General features: G+C 36.7%; 1 protein-coding gene across 20 annotated transcripts in view; it reads left to right on the forward strand.

Annotated features, from left to right (window-relative positions):
* The window catches only part of FAM135A (family with sequence similarity 135 member A), a 135,223-nt gene that overhangs the window by 11,450 nt on the left and 107,715 nt on the right, over positions 1 to 16,058 (forward strand). For 12 of the 20 annotated variants that reach the window (XM_025384023.1, XM_025384030.1, XM_025384040.1 and 9 more), the window contains 3 exons: positions 2,780 to 2,873; positions 4,675 to 4,790; positions 14,862 to 14,941. In XM_025384023.1, the coding sequence (XP_025239808.1) occupies positions 4,714 to 4,790; positions 14,862 to 14,941 (157 nt within the window). In that variant the 5' untranslated portion in view covers positions 2,780 to 2,873; positions 4,675 to 4,713. Of the gene's footprint in view, positions 1 to 2,779; positions 2,874 to 2,911; positions 3,094 to 4,674; positions 4,791 to 14,861; positions 14,942 to 16,058 lie in introns of all 20 variants that reach the window. The other 8 variants (XM_025384031.1, XM_025384028.1, XM_025384025.1 and 5 more) reach the window with 5 other exon arrangements.

The raw sequence follows: 16,058 nt of genomic DNA on the forward strand, positions 1-16,058 counted from the left end.
AGTAAACATGGCAAAGAACCACCAACACCCAGTATTGTGGCATTTTTCATCTACTTTTTCTGGGGCTATGGGCTTTTTATGGGCACTAGTTTTGCAGATTATTGTAGCCAACAGTTTAATCAGTTGTTTTATTTCCACGTAAGAGTAGTTATTAGTATCATAGTAGTATGTTTTCCTTTTGCCTGCTACCTAATTACTAAGCTAGTACTGTGTCTGGAATTGGTGGGTTCTTGGTCTCGCTGACTTCAAGAATGAAGCCATGGACTCTTGCGGTGAGTGTTACGGTTCTTAAAGATGGGGTGTCCAGAGCTTGTTCCTTCAGACGTTCAGATGTGTCTGGAGCTTCTTCCTTCTGGTGGGTTTGTGGTCTCGCTGTCAGGAGTGAAGCTGCAGATCTTTGTGGTGAGTGTAACAGCTCTTAAAGGCAGCGTGTCTGGAGGTGTTGTTCTTCCCAGTGGGTTCGTGGTCTCTCTGGCTTCAGGAGTGAAGCTGCAGACCTTCGCAGTGAGTGTTACAGGTCATAACGGCAGCGTGGACCCAAAGAGTGAGCAGCAGCAAGATTTATTGCAAAGAGTGAAAGAACAAAGCTTCCACAGGGGTGGAACAGGACTCCATAGGGTTGCTGCTGGCTGGCTGGGGCAGCCTGCTTTTATTCCCTTATCTGGACCCACCCACATCCTGCTGATTGGTCCATTTTACAGAGAGCTGATTGGTCCGATTTGACAGAGTGCTGATTGGTACATATACAATCCTTGAGCTAGACACAGAGTCACAGAGTGCTAGTTAGCTAGATACAGAGTACCAATTGGTGGATTCACAAACCCTGAGCTAGACACAGAGTGCTGATTGGTGCACATACAATCCTCGGGCTGTAAAGTTCTCCAAGTCTCCATCCAGTTCAGGAGCGCAGCTGGCTTCACCCAGTGGATCCCGCACCAGGGATGCAGGCAGAGCTGCTGGCCAGTCCGGAGCTGCGCCTGCACTCTTCAGCCTTGGGCTGTCCATAGGACCGGGCGCCACGGAGCAGGGGGTGGCACCCGTCAGGGAGGCTCAGGCCGTGGGGGAACCCACCCGCAGGGGGAGGAGCTCAGACACGGCTGGCTGCAGGTCCTGAGCCCTGCCCATCTGCCCATGGCGAGGGAGCCAAACCCTGCGCGAATTTGAGTGCAGCGGGTGAGGGGGGGGCGAGATCCGGCACAACCACCGCAGCTGCTGGCCTGGGTGCTAAGCCCTTCACTGTCCTGGCCTGGCGGTGCCGGCTGGCCCCTCTGTGTGTGTGTGTGTGCGCGCGCGCGGCCGCCGAGCCCACGCCCACGCCCGCCGAGCCCAAGCAGACGCCCGCCGGAATTCACACTGGCCCCATGAGCCCAGCGTGCAGCCCCAGTTCCCGCCCGTGCCTCTCCCTCCGCAGGTACTGGCAAGCAGAGGGAGGGGGCTCTGGCCTCAGCCAGCCCAGAGAGGGGCTCCCAGTGCCTCAGCAGGCTGAAGAGCCCCTCAAGCGCCACCAGAGTAGACGCTGAGGCCGAGGAGGCACTGAGAGTGAGGGCTACTAGCACTTTGTCACCTATCAGTACCACGTTTTAGGATTTTGTTATGGCAGTCTCTTAATTCTGATACTAATTTCTATATGAAGGAAAAGACTAACTTACTGAGAGGTGGTATGGGTGCTAGCTGGACCCAAATCCCAAACCTATATTTTAAGCATTATACTGTTCATATATATATAACATATATTTTAAGCATTATGCTATTCATATATATTATATATTACTATATATTTTACACACGCACACACACACACGGGGAGGTGGGGAGAGAGAGAGAGTATACCTCTTCCTGATGGCTAGTTAACTTCTGAGATCAAGAACTTAGCTATACCTCATACTTACTACAATTCCTATCCTATAGTAGGTGTTCAGTAAATGTTTGAATGAACGAATACCCATTTTATACCTGAGTAAATTAAAGTATAGAGACTTGGCCAAACTTTACTCAGAATCAAAACCAGAACATAATCTAAACCCTGCACACAAGAATATATGTATTCTTCGACCTCATTTCCACAAAATGGGGAATATCTTATATAAAGATAGCATTGTTTGATCTTAGAAATAGTTACCATAAAATCTTTTGATGTGATTATTAAAGTTTAAAATAGCAGTTATGGGAGCTGGTAAAGTCTACATCTTTATGATGGAGAGAAGAAAAACTGTGTCAAAGAGTGAACATGGTCTTTATTCCAACATTTTTAGTACCTAAAATAATTATACCAGGGACGAAGATAGATTTTTAAAAAATTTAATCAGTATTTGAAATGTGAGGAAAACTATCCATAGCACATTGAAGCAATCGTTGTATCAAAATATTTTAAATTCTTTATACACACATACATACATATATGCATACATACACATACATATGCGTGAAATTTCAGAAATTACCTACTTAAGGAGTTACTTTAAAATGGTGAGTTCCACCTCTTAAAAATTAATGAGCTTTTAAGGTTTTGGGTATTCACAGCGGTTCCTACTGAACTAAGAAAGTACTCTATTTGTTACTGCACTTTGAATTATACGTAAGTGAATCCTTAATAGAGAGATAATAGTTAATGTTGATATTGAAATTGTGAATGAAAAAAATCTCTAAAACTTATAAGCCTTCAAAGGACATATATCTTTTATATAAATTGAAAATAGTAACTAACAAAACATAGGTTTCCTTAAGATAGACTTTTTTATGTCTACTATTTTGTTTGAGATGTTACTTTTTTTTCTCATAGGGGGAACGGTATATTTTTAACAACAGGAATCAGTAACTGGAAGTACAAGATTGGTTACTTAATAATGTTTAAAATGAGGCTTTGATCAGCAGAGGTAAGAATATAACTTTTTTTGCACTTGATTCTTAATAGATTCAAATATTTGCCAAATTTCTATGAAGAACTGATTCAAGAATTGGGAAGAGTCTGAGATTTTACCCCACTTGCAAGCTAACAAGTTAGTCTGCCACAGTGCCATGGATGTTGGCAGGACATGAGACTCATGAATCAAGGTGAAAGATGGTTTATGCTCATAGCACTAGCTAGAGTACCAGGTGACACCTGTATGTGAGTAGGTTGTGTTACAGGAGAAGAACCCTTAATTTGGGGAACCTGAGTCAACCCTTAATTTGGGGAACCTGAGTCTTTTAGAATGGACAATAAACCTGCCTGACTTTTTTCTTCGGAGGGAGGCTTTATCTCTATTATACAGAACAGTAAACAAATCTGCCCTTTGTTCTAGTATAAGACACTATCTCTGGCTTCTAAGATTGTTCACTATACAAACATCCTTGAAAAGATAGTCTGGAACAAAGGCCGTCTATGTCTCAGCTTGTGAGACGTGCAGAAACATGAGAGGTTTGTGAAGAATTATCTTCCAGCACTTTCTTACTCTAAACTGCTTTTTATACTTATCTTACTTAACAGTCCAAGAAGTTATTTTTAAAATATGTACTGTTGATAAGGATGATTGTTATAATTTGTTTTTAAATAGTGAAAAAATGGAAACTACTGAAATCACCCAACAATAGGGGATTGTTTAATTATAACGTATTCCCAGTGTCATAGTTAACAATTAATGGCCGGGCGTGGTGGCTCATGCCTGTAATCCCAGCACTTTGGGAGGCCGAAGCGAGCAGATCACTTCAGGCCAGGAGTTCAAGAACAGCCTGGCCAACATGGCAAAACCCTGTCTCTACTAAAAGTACAAAAATTAGCTGGGCATGGTGGCGCACACCTATAGTCCCAGCTACTCGGAAGGCTGAGGCAGGAGAATGGCTTAAACCCCGGAGGCGGGGGTTGCAGTGAGCCGAGATAGTGCCACTGCTCTCCAGCCAGGGTGACAGAGCGAGACTCTGTCTCAAAAAAAAATAATAATAATTAAAAATAATGTTGTAAAACTACATATGTAGACATATGTGTTGACTGAATAATTAAGTGAAATAAGCAGATGATAAAATGTACATGTGGTTTGATCCCACTATTATGTAAAAATTTTACAAATGCACACACATGAAGAACATACCAAAGTATGTATTTCAGTGGATGGAATTGTGAATGTTTTCTATTTGTGCTTGTCTAATTTTTTTTTTTTTTTAACTTCTTTGCAGTTGAATACTTTAGAATTTGTTAATAAAGGAAAAAATCTCTTTCTCTTTTTAAATTTAAAAGTGAAAAGTGATTTAAGAATTTTTTTCTTAAAAACCTTTCATGGGCTTAACTGGGGATTGAAGAGTGTTAATTCTTTTTTTGACTCTGGAGTTACTTATATGTGCAATGTAGCATAAGAATAGAATAATTAGGTATCTTCATTATTTAAAAAAGTTACTATCTATAAGAGATAAAGTTGAGTTTCTTTTAGCAATATGTTGTATTATCACATAAATGTCATCAAGGGAAACAAATCTTAGAAAAAGCATTCTGACAGGACAATCTTAAATTATAGAGAATAGTGCAACTTTAGGAAGTATACATTCTGGTGCTATTTAGTTGGGTTAGGTTAAGTACACTAAAATAATTTGTTTTCATTTTCTGCCTATATATCATATTCTAAAATACGTATAAATAATAGTATTTTTATAAGTTGGCATTTTTGTTATGCTTCTCATGATTTTTTTTCCCTTTCCTTAACAAAGGTGCTGTTATCAGAATAGTCTTCTGGGTATAAATTAAAAATGACTGAAGTTCAAGCAATGGTAGAATTCTCTGTGGAACTAAACAAGTTCTACAATGTGGATTTGTTTCAGAGAGGGTATGTATTTCACTGTGAAAATGATGTATTTTACATAAAATGTACAGTTTAAATTTAAATTTAATTACATGTTTTTATTCCAGCATATATAAGGAAAGCAATGAACTATATTCAAGTAATTATTTTCTCACATAAATTTTATTTATTAAATAGATACATGAATTTAATGATAATGCTGGATATCTTGAACCTGTGTTTATGAATTTGTAGTGAGCCTTAAGAGGACTTTAATGTAAATGTATAAGGTCTAATTTTTGCTCTTTAAAATCTTATAGTATATTGGGGAAAAAATAAGGCATCCATACAAAACAACTAAACAGAAATACAAAGCATACATGATGAAGCTTATTTCACTTGATTTTTCTATATCAGTGAATGTAGTTTTATAATATCATTTTTAATTATTAACTATTACACTGTAACATGTTATAATTTAACAGTCACCCACTGTTGGGTATTTCATTTGTTTTCATCTTTTCGCTGTTTCACAAAAACACTGTAACAGTAGTCTTTATCAGTAGTACCTATAAAGCAATTTAATAACTTCTTGGCCTTTTGGCTAAGATCATTAAGTATATATAAGAGGTGCTCTAGGAATCAACAGAAAGACATATTTCTGATTTAGTATGTAAGAAAAGGCATTATGGAGGGATAAGATCAAAGTATAGTTAAGACTTGGATAGGCAAAGGATAAAGTGAAAGATCGTATTTGTAGAAGAGAACGGTATGATTCAATACAGCCACATGAATCAAGTGTTGGAAATAGAAATGAACGTGTTGTTTTTAAGAATATTTAGGGGCCAGGCATGTTGGCTCACCCTGTAATCCTAGCACTTTGGGAGGCCGAGGCGGGTGGATCACCAGAGGTCAGGAGTTCGAGACCAACCTGGCCAACATGGTGAAACCCTATCTCTACTAAAAATACAAAAATTAGCCAGATGTGGTGGTTCATGCCTGTAATCCCAGCAACTTAGGAGTCTTAGGCAGGAGAATCACTTGAACCCAAGAGACGGAGGTTGCAGTAAGCCAAAATTGAACCAGTGCACTACAGCCTGGGCGACAGAGCAAGACTCCATCTCAAGAAAAATTTAAAAAAAATTTTTTTTAAAGAATATTTAGGAAATTGGATATTTTCTAGAAGAATTACAGAAGAAAGTAGTACTTTGTTCTTTATTTATCTGCATTACTATAGAACAGTTAATTGAATACCTGTAACTATTATTACTTTTCTTAATCATATACTGCCACCATTTCTTTGTCAGTACTATCTGAGGTTTCAGGCTTCCACTGGTGGTCTTGGAGTTTATCACCTGAGTGTAAGGGGGGACTATTGTAGGTAGTGAATTGAACCTTTTATCATTATGAAAAGACACTGTTTATATCCTAGTAACTTTTTGCTTTGAACTATTTTGTCTAATAATATTATAACGTCAGCTTTCTTTTAGTTAATGTTTACAAGATACATCTTTTTCCATTCTTTCACTTTCAGCCTTTCTCTTTCCTTGTATTCTGTATTAGTTGCAAACAACATGTAATGGGATTTATATTTTTCATTTTCATTTTCTAGGGCATTTTTTGTGTTTTAAGTGGAACATGTAATCCATTTATATTTAATGTAATGGCTGATTTATTTGTGATTATATTCATTCATTCTTATTTTGTATTTTCTATGTCTTCTCTTCATTTGCTCTCCTATACTCTTTTGTTTCATGTTCTGATCTTTGCCAGTATTTCAGGCTTATTCTTCAAGGGGACATTTGCCTTTGCCAGGTTCTTAGGGCATTACCAATCTAGGGCTAACTTTTGTTTCTTTAATGAAAAGTTTCAAACATAAAAGTATAGTAAACACACAGCTGTCAGCTAGCCTCAGTTACCAAAGTTTTTTCTTCCTATTTCACCTGTTGTTTCCCCCAACTGTTTTTTCAGTATGTATCTCCAACAGAGAAGGACTTTTGTTTTTAACATATTTGTAAAATCATTGTTGTACTTAAATGAATGTTTAAAACAGTTGCTTGATATCAAATAATCCAGTGTACACGGTTCCTCAGTCATCTCATAAGTGTGTTCTTAATTATTTGTTTGAATCAATATTCACCCCAAAATTCATAGCTTGCATTTGGTCAATATGTCTCTTATGTTTTCCAAAATTTATAATTGATGGTTTAATCTGAAGGATTGATTAAATTCCAAGAGTTTTTGAGACGAATCTTCAAGTGATGCTATGTACTTCCTATTGCATTGCATCAGAGGACATGTAATTTCTGACTTTCTCTTTTTTGTGATATGATTGATTCAGGTATTTTATCAACCTCATGGACCCATTAAACAGTTCCATATCACTTAATTGATGGTACCCATTGATGATCTTTACCTAGAGTCGTTATTTTACTAGGGGTTATAAAATGCAGATATCCAGGGCTGGGCGCGGTGGCTCACACTTGTAATCCCAGCACTTTGAGAGGCTGAGGCGGGCAGATCACCTGAGGTCAGAAGTTCGAAACCAGCCTGGCCAACATGGTGAAACCCCATCTCTACTAAAAATACAAAAAATCAGCTGGGCTGTAATCCCAGCTATTCAGGAGTCTGAAGCAGAAGAATCACTTGAACCTGGTAGGCAGAGGTTGCAGTGAGCCGAGATTGCACCATTGGACTCCAGCCTAGGCAATAAGAGCAAAACTCTGTCTAAAAAAAAAAAAAAAAAAATGGAGATATCCAAATTCTGTTATTCCTTATACATTTATTACCTGGAATTCTGTGAAGAATTTTGCCTCATTATTTGGTTATTCTGACATATAGTTTACACAGAAAAGACATAATAAATGTTTTATTATTTCTCCTTAGTTACTTGTTTTCAGACTATTTTGCTGTTGCCGTAGCGTATTGCACGTACAATCACTTTCTATTTTGTGCCAATATGAACTCATGGATTTTCAACATATTTACTGATAATATTGTGTCACTATCAGCCAGGCGCGGTGGCTCACGTCTGTAATCCCAGCACTTTGGGAGGCTGAGGCAGGTGGATCACCTGAGGTCAGGAATTTAAGACCAGCCTGGCCAACATTGTGAAAACCCTTTCTCTACTAAAAATACAAAAATTAGCCAGTGGCACACGCCTGTAATCCCAGCTACTTGGGAGGCTGAGACAGGAGAATTGCTTGAGACTCAGAGGCAGAGGTTGCCATAAGCTGAGCTCGCACCACTGCACTCCAGTCTGGGTGACAGAGTGAGACCCTGTCTCAAAAAAAAAAAACAAGAAAGAAAAAGAAAAAAAATATTGTGTCACTATCCTTTCTGATGCTTAGAGGGAGCCTTTCAGTTTGGTTTCTGTGAATTTCCCACAGGACAGTCTAAGCAGTGTTTGATAGTTTTCTTGTTTTCTATTATGATATAGGTGTTGCAGACTCTTGTACATTCTTTGATCCAGACCTGGAGTCAGCCAAGGAGTCCTGGTTCCTTTTATTAGGAAATAGTACTTAGAAATCATAATGTATACACTGAAGGTACACATTTTGGGGTCATTTCTTCTAAGTCCTTTCAGTTAACAGCATTAGCAAATACTTTGTTTTTTATTTTATTTTTTTTTTTGAGATGGAGTCTCACTCTGTCGCCCAGGCCAGAGTGTACTGGCACGGTCTCAGGTCACTGCAACCTCCGCCTCCTGGGTTCAAGCGATTCTCCTGCCTCAGCCTCCGGAGTAGCTGGGATTATAGGTGCCGGCCACCACACCTGGCTAATTTTTGTATTTTTAGTAGAGATAGGGTTTCACCATGTTGGCCAGGCTGATCTCGTACTCCTGACCTCATGATCCACCTGCCTTGGCCTCCCAAGTGCTGGGGTTACAGGCATGAGTCACCATGCTCGACCACAAATACATTTTTAAAAGAAAAATACATGATTAATGTATACTGATATTTCCAATTCTAGTTTAAGTTTACAAGGATTTTACTTTTTTAATTTTATGTTTGTGTCTCTTTTTACTTATAGAGAAAATCTTTGTTCCTAGTAATGTAGATCATTACTTACTTTATGTATGTGTGTGGACATTTCTGTGTAGAATAGTTTCAAAATAATACAGCATTACCATCAAGACCATAAATATTGAAAATTTCTTCATGATTCTTTTTTTTTTTGCCAAGATATATCCCATGAGGAATAGGCAGTCAAAATACTGTTTTAAAAATCACTTGAAGTAATTCTCTGTGGAATTACAATCAAGTAGACATACATTACGTTTATTTGTTTCAGGGTTGTTTAGGGATTGACATTTTCTTTGTTTTATAATTATATAAAAAATTTACATGGGTCCAAAATCAAAACTCTGTAAAGTCCACTATATTGAGATAGATCTCGTTTTGATCCCCGTACCTTCTCTCTCCTCATCCCATAGATAACCATTTTGTTTTTATTAGTTTTTGGTATATCCTTTTATTTTTTTTCCATTTGAAAATAGAGGCAAATAAATATATAGTCACACCCTTCCATCTTACACAAAGGTAGCATAGGATACATACACTCTGTACCCTGCTTTTGTTGTTTAAAAGTGTATCTCAGAGGTCACTCCTCTAAGTGTGAGTGATTAACATTCGGGTGGTAACACCTGAATCCATCATATCACAAAAAAAGAGACAACCAGACATTATATGTCCTTTGATATAATACTGTAGGAAGTACATAATCAAACCTTTAGCTTAACCCACCAATTTTAAATTTACAAAAATCTAAGAGATATGTCACATTCCTGTTTACAATTGCATTTTACACCATTGTATAGTTGTACCATAGTTTATTCAACCAGTCCCCCTGTCGGACGTTTTGTTTTTATCTTACATTTTCCAATTGCAGTTAATACTACAATATTGCAATTGCTGTTGCAACTAATACTACAATCTGCATATATCATTTAATATTTTTGCCATACTATCTTTGGGATATCTTCTTAAAAGTGGGCTGTTGAGGCAAGGGGTAAATGACACCTATTTTTGCTCTTTTTTTGCCAAATTACATTCCATATGGGGTTGTGCCATTTTATGATCTCACTAGTGCTGTGGTAGAATTCCTGTTTACCCACAGGCTTGCCAACATATTACACCCATGCGCCATTTAACTGCATTTTGGTCAGTGACAGACCGCAAATATGACAGTAGTCCAATAAGATTGTAATGGAGCTGGAAAATTCCCATCACCTCGTGATGGTAGTAGCTTTGGTAACCTCGTAGTGTGATACATTACTTTTTCTATGCTTAGATACACAGATACCTACTATTGTGTTATAATTGCTTGCAGTTTGCAGTACAGTAACATGGTGCAGATTTGTAGCCTAGCAGCAATGGGCTATATGGTATAGTCTGCCTGTATAGTATAATCAGCAGGTTTGTGTAAGTACACTACATGGTTCACACAGTGACGAAATCAATCTAAGGATGCATTTCTCAGAATGTATCCCTGTTGTTGAATGAAGAGTGACTATATTTTGTTAGATTGTTGGATTTCTGTCATTCTGATAGTTGAGAATGGATATATTTTTGTAGTGAAAATTTATAGTTTTTTAAGTTATAAGTGAAATTGAACTCTCTTTGTATATTTAGAGTCATTTGCATTTCTTTTTCTATGAACTGTTTAATCATACCTTTTTTTTCATCTTTCTGTTGGTTGATTGGTCTTTTTCATCTCAATTTTCTTCTCAATTAAGGTTTGCTGGAATATATCAACAGATGGCCTCAGAACAAAAGCAGTTTAATTGCTTTGCCTAATTCACTATGATTTTGCTTTCCTTTAAATTTTCCTTGGTAATTCCATACTATCTTGTGAGCTCTTCAATACTTTTACAGATACACTTTTTATGCTTTACCTGGCATTGTCTTTTAGCAAGAGGTTGTTCTGAATAACCTAGCCGACCACAGCTCTTAACATGGAAGTGTTTTATTCTTTGATTTTTGAATTTTTTTAATCTCTTACTTCATATATTTTTTTAAATAATTAACTCATCCACATTTAAAATTTTGGGGCTGGGTGCAGTGGCTCACACCTGTAATCCCAGCGCTTTGGAAGGGAAGCAGGTAGATCACTTGAGGTCAGGAGTTTGAGACTAGGCTGGCCAATATGGTGAAACCTGTCTCTCCTAAAAATACAAAAATTAGCCAGGCTTGGTGGTACACGCCTGTAATCCCAGCTACTCCAGGGGCTGCGGCATGAGAATTGCTTGAACCTGAGTGGTGGAGGTTGCACTGAGCAGAGATTGTGCCACTGCACTCCAGCCTGGGTGACAGAGTGAGACTCTGTCTCAGAAAACAAAGAAAGAAAGAAGGAAAGAAGGAAGGAAAGAAAGAAAGAACGGGAAGGGGAGGGGAGGGGAGGGAAGGGAAGGGGAGGGAAGGGAAAAGATAAGATAACCAGGCATGCCTGTGGTTCCAGCTACTCGGGAGGCTGAGATGGGAGGATTGCTTAAGCCCAGGAGGTCGAGGCTGCAGTGAGCCATGGTTGTACCACTGCACTCCAGCCTGGATGACAGAGTGAGACCTGTCTCCATAAGAAAAAGAATAAAAGAAAAAAAATTATTTATCTAAAAAATTTTATACCTTTTAAAGTAGCAATAATTTTAATAAAAAATGTATTTACAATAGTAGACTGCTTTCATAAATATCAGATGAACTTTATTTAAAATAATATGTATGTTTGCTTTTAGTGTTTCTTTCCCTGTATTTCTAACACCTATCACATAGATCTTCAATAAGTGATGAACAAATGGCATTTAGGGAATATAAATTACTATATGGTGTTCTAGTAGTATATATTAAATGTGGGGATTAAAAAATTTTTTTAACACTTTATTGACATAGCATCTTATAAAATTCTGCAGAATCAGTGATCACATATTTTTATGATAGGCTGTTTTAAAAGTATTTTGCTTTTTCTGTTTTTTATCCTTCCATTAATTTCTATTTTAAAAACATAATTATTACCAGAAAATCTAATTAGGAATCAAATCTAATGATTCATAGTGTGCATATTCATCAACTAAAGACGTATTTTTTCATCTAATGTTAGGTGAGATACTATCATGGTGCTAATTGTGGGAATACATAAATGGGTGGGAAAGCTACAGCCTTTGGACCAAATCTGGCTTGATACTGAGCCAAACCCAGCCACGTCCATTTACTTAGTTTATAGCTACTTTTGCTCAGCAGTAGAAATGAGTAGTCACAGCAGAGACTATGGCCCACAAAGTAAAAATATATTGTCAAGCCCTTTAAGAAAGCTGTTGACCATTGGTATGGAATATTTAGATATGGTTTCTTCCCTCAAAATGGTTAATATAGAATAGACTTTCCCTGATACATTCTAACAGAGAGGTGGCTTTCTTTTCATATTTAAAAAATTTTTTTGACAATTTAAAAATTGTATATATGAAGTACAATGTAATGTTTCGATGTATGTATTAAATCAAGCTAATTAACATATCACTTCACCTACTTTTTTTTTGTAGTGAGAACATTTTAAATCTATCCTTTTAGGGATTTTGAGATATACATTATTATTAACTGTGGTTACCATGCAGTGCAATAGATCACTAAAACATATTACTCCTGTCCAACTGCAACTTTGTACTGTTTGACCAACATCTCCTCTTTTCCCACCCCCTGCAATCCCAGCCTTTGGTAAATACCATTCTACTCTCTGCTTCTATGAGTTCAAGATTTTTAGATTCTGCGTATAAGTGACATCATACATTATTTGTCTTTCTGTGCCTGGCTTATTTCTCTTCACGTAATGCCCTCCAGGTTCATTCATGTTGTTGCAAATGACAGAATGTTCTTATTTTTTAAGGCTATCTGTAGTATTCTGTTGTGTATATATACTACATTTGCCATTCATTATCTAGTCATCCATTGATAAACACTACAATTGCTTCCATTATCTTAGCTATTGTGAATAATGCTGCAGTGAACACAGGGGAGCAGATATCTTTCTAATATACTGATTTCAGTTCTTTAAATATGTACCGAGTAGTGGAATTGCTGGATTATATGGTAACTCTATTTTTAGTTTTTTGAGGAACCTCCGTAATATTTTCCATAACGGCTGTGCTAGTCTACATTCTCACCAACAGTGTGCAGTGATTCCTTTTTCTCCACATCCTCACCAAGACTATCTTTTCTGTTTTCTTTTCTGTTTTCTTTTTGATAATAGCCATTCCAATGGATGTGGGTGATTCTCATGGTGTTGATTTGTATTTCCCTGATAAATACAGATGTTGAACATTTTTACATCTCTGTTAGCCATTTGTATGTCTTCTTTTGAGAAATGTTTATTCCTGCACTTTGCCCATTTTTTAATTTGGTTATTTGTTTTCTTGAAGTTGAGTTGTTTGAATTCTTTATATATTTTGGATATTAGTTCCTTATCAGATGTATAGTTTACAAATATTTTTTGGTTTGCAAATATTTTTTTCCCAATCTGTGGGTTGTTTCTTCAGTCTGTTAATTGTTTCTTTTGCTCTGCAGAAGCTTTTTAATTTGGCGTAATCTTATTTATCTATGTTTGCTTTTGTTGCCTGGGCTTTTGGGGTTATATCCAAGAAATCATAGCTCAGAACAATGTAATAGAGCTTTCCCCTTGTGTTTTCTTCTAATAGTTTTGCAGTTTCAGGTCTTATGTATAAGTCTTTAATCCATTTGAGTTGATTTTTTATATGGTATGAGATAAGGATCTAATTTCACTCTTCTGCCTGAGGATATCCAGTTTTCCCCACACCATTTATTGAAGAAACTGTCCTTTCTTCATTGTGTGTTCTTGGCACCTTTGTCAAAAACCAACTGACCGTAAATGTGTGGGTTTATTTCTGGAATTCTGTCCTGTTGCAGTAGTTGATGTGTTTGTTTTTATGCCAGTACCATGCTGTTTTGATTACAAGTGCTTGGAAAGATATTTTGAACTCAGGGAGTGTGACCCTTTTTTTTTTTTTTTTAGTCAGAATCTCACTCTGTCTCTCAGGCTGGCGTGCAGTGGTGTGATCTCAGCTCACTGCAAACTCCGCCTCCTGGATTCAAGCAGTTCTCATGACTCAACCTCCCTAGTAGCTGGGACCACAGGCACATGCCACCATGCCTGGCTAATTTTTTGTCTTTTTGTTAGAGATGGAGTTTTGCCATGTTGGCCAGGCAGGTCTTGAACTCCTGACCTCAAGTGATCCACCTGCCTTGGCTTCCCACAGTGTTAGAATTACAGGTATAAGCCACCACGTCTGGCCACTTTGTTCTTTTTGCTCAAGATTGCTTTGACTATTCAGAGTATTTTGTGGTCCCATACAAATTTTAGTATTGTGTTTTCTATTTCTGTGAAAAATGGTGTCAGATAAATGCAGAGTTTTATTTAAATGTCTCCAAATTTTAGCAAACACATACTGAACACTTAACTGTGTGTAAACCAAGGATTGTGAATGTACGCTATAAATAAGACATGGTCTCTGTGCTGAGGAAGTTTAAAATGAAGCGTCTACCACTGTTTAGTATTAATTTGCTTTTATATCGTATATCTTTACATTTTAAAATAGCAATATTTTGCTTGATCTTTAGTCAAAACCTTCAAAATGGAAAGTTGAAGAGTTCCTAGAAAACTTTGCTCTCCCCTGCTTTCAAGGTTCCCGCTGATTCCACTTCGATTTTTTTCTCAGTTTTCTCATGTTTTCAAGCAGTCCTCATCTTAATCTTAACAAGTCATCTAACTTTATGGAGTTTTATCATGCCCCTTTAAAGCCAAGTGAAACAATGAAGCTCTTAGATGCTTTTCTAATTCCACAGGTTGCTATCACATATAAAATAAAAAATATTGTATGTATTGTATCTGTTTCTTTCATTTATCTTTATATATACTGAGTTTCTCTTTTGGTTTTATGCCATGCTTACATTTGATATGTAAGCCTGATTTTTTTTTTCCAACAATAGTATGTTATGGGAGACTGATATAATTAGGTCAACTTTATTATTTTAATACAGATACAAATGTGGAAGTTGGGGCATTCCATATTTTTAAATATGCTTTGAAATAACTTCCTTGTTTATTTTGCTTTAGTTTTTACCAGATTCGTGCTTCTATGAAAATTCCATCAAGAATTCCCCACAGAGTAGAAGCTAGTTTGTTACATGCAACAGGTAAGCCAAGGAATATGTTCAAATTTAAAAAGTAATCTGAAACAACATTATAATGGCCAATAACTTTTCATAAATTTTTTTCTCATTACAGATATAAGATACCAAATAACATCATTATTATAACCATTATAAGAAATATATTTGGGGCCTCAGTAAAACAGACTTCATTATAGATACTCTATCTCCTTCTTAGATTTCTTACAATGAGCACATCAAAGAATGTATATTAAAGTTTCATGAAAACAAACGTAGGATTGGTATCCATTATATCATATAAGAGGCAATGTACAAAGATACACAGTAAATGGGAACATGTAATTTGACTTATGATTATAAAGGTGTTTTATGATAAAGTTTTATGGTATGCATTTTGAGGACATTTTTTAAACCAGTTTTTTTTTCTGGATTAGGTTCTCTAATTATGAAACAGAGCCAAAAGGCAATGTAGGAAGGTATGAAATAGACATGTTACAGCAGCTTTGTTAGTTACTCATATTCTAAGGAGAGACACCAGCATTAAAGGGGTTAAGTTAAAACAGCTTTCCCAATACAATATATGCTGTGTCATTACATGTAGTTGGAAAATGAACCAGTTAATGAAACATTCTAAAGAGTTATTATGTAAGCCTAATATGAAATTACTAATTTTTAAAGCATCATAAAAATAATAAAATACACTGACACTAGAGCTATGCTGAGCATAATTCAGTCCATTTTGAAATTTTAAAAAATTTGTTAGGTATTTGAAGTGTTAAGGATTGTCTTTTATCATACTGTGGATACTAAAATGTTGGTTAATGTTAAATTTTTTATTTTTTATTATTATACTTTAAGTTCTAGGATACATGTGCACAATGTGCAGTTTTGTTTACATATGTATACATGTGCCATGTTGGTTTGCTGCACCCATTAATTCATCATTTACGTTAGGTATTTCTCCTAATGCTATCCTTCCCCCATCCCCCGACCCCACAACAGGCCCCACTGTGTGATGTTCCCCTTCCTGTGTCCAAGTGTTCTCATTGTTCAGTTCCCACCTATGAGTGAGAACATGTGGTGTTTGGTTTTCTGTCCTTGCGATAGTTTGCTCAGAATGATGGTTTCCAGCTTCATCCAT

Source organism: Theropithecus gelada, chromosome 4 (assembly GCF_003255815.1).
Source record: "Theropithecus gelada isolate Dixy chromosome 4, Tgel_1.0, whole genome shotgun sequence".
In the NCBI taxonomy this organism is placed as follows: domain Eukaryota; kingdom Metazoa; phylum Chordata; class Mammalia; order Primates; family Cercopithecidae; genus Theropithecus; species Theropithecus gelada.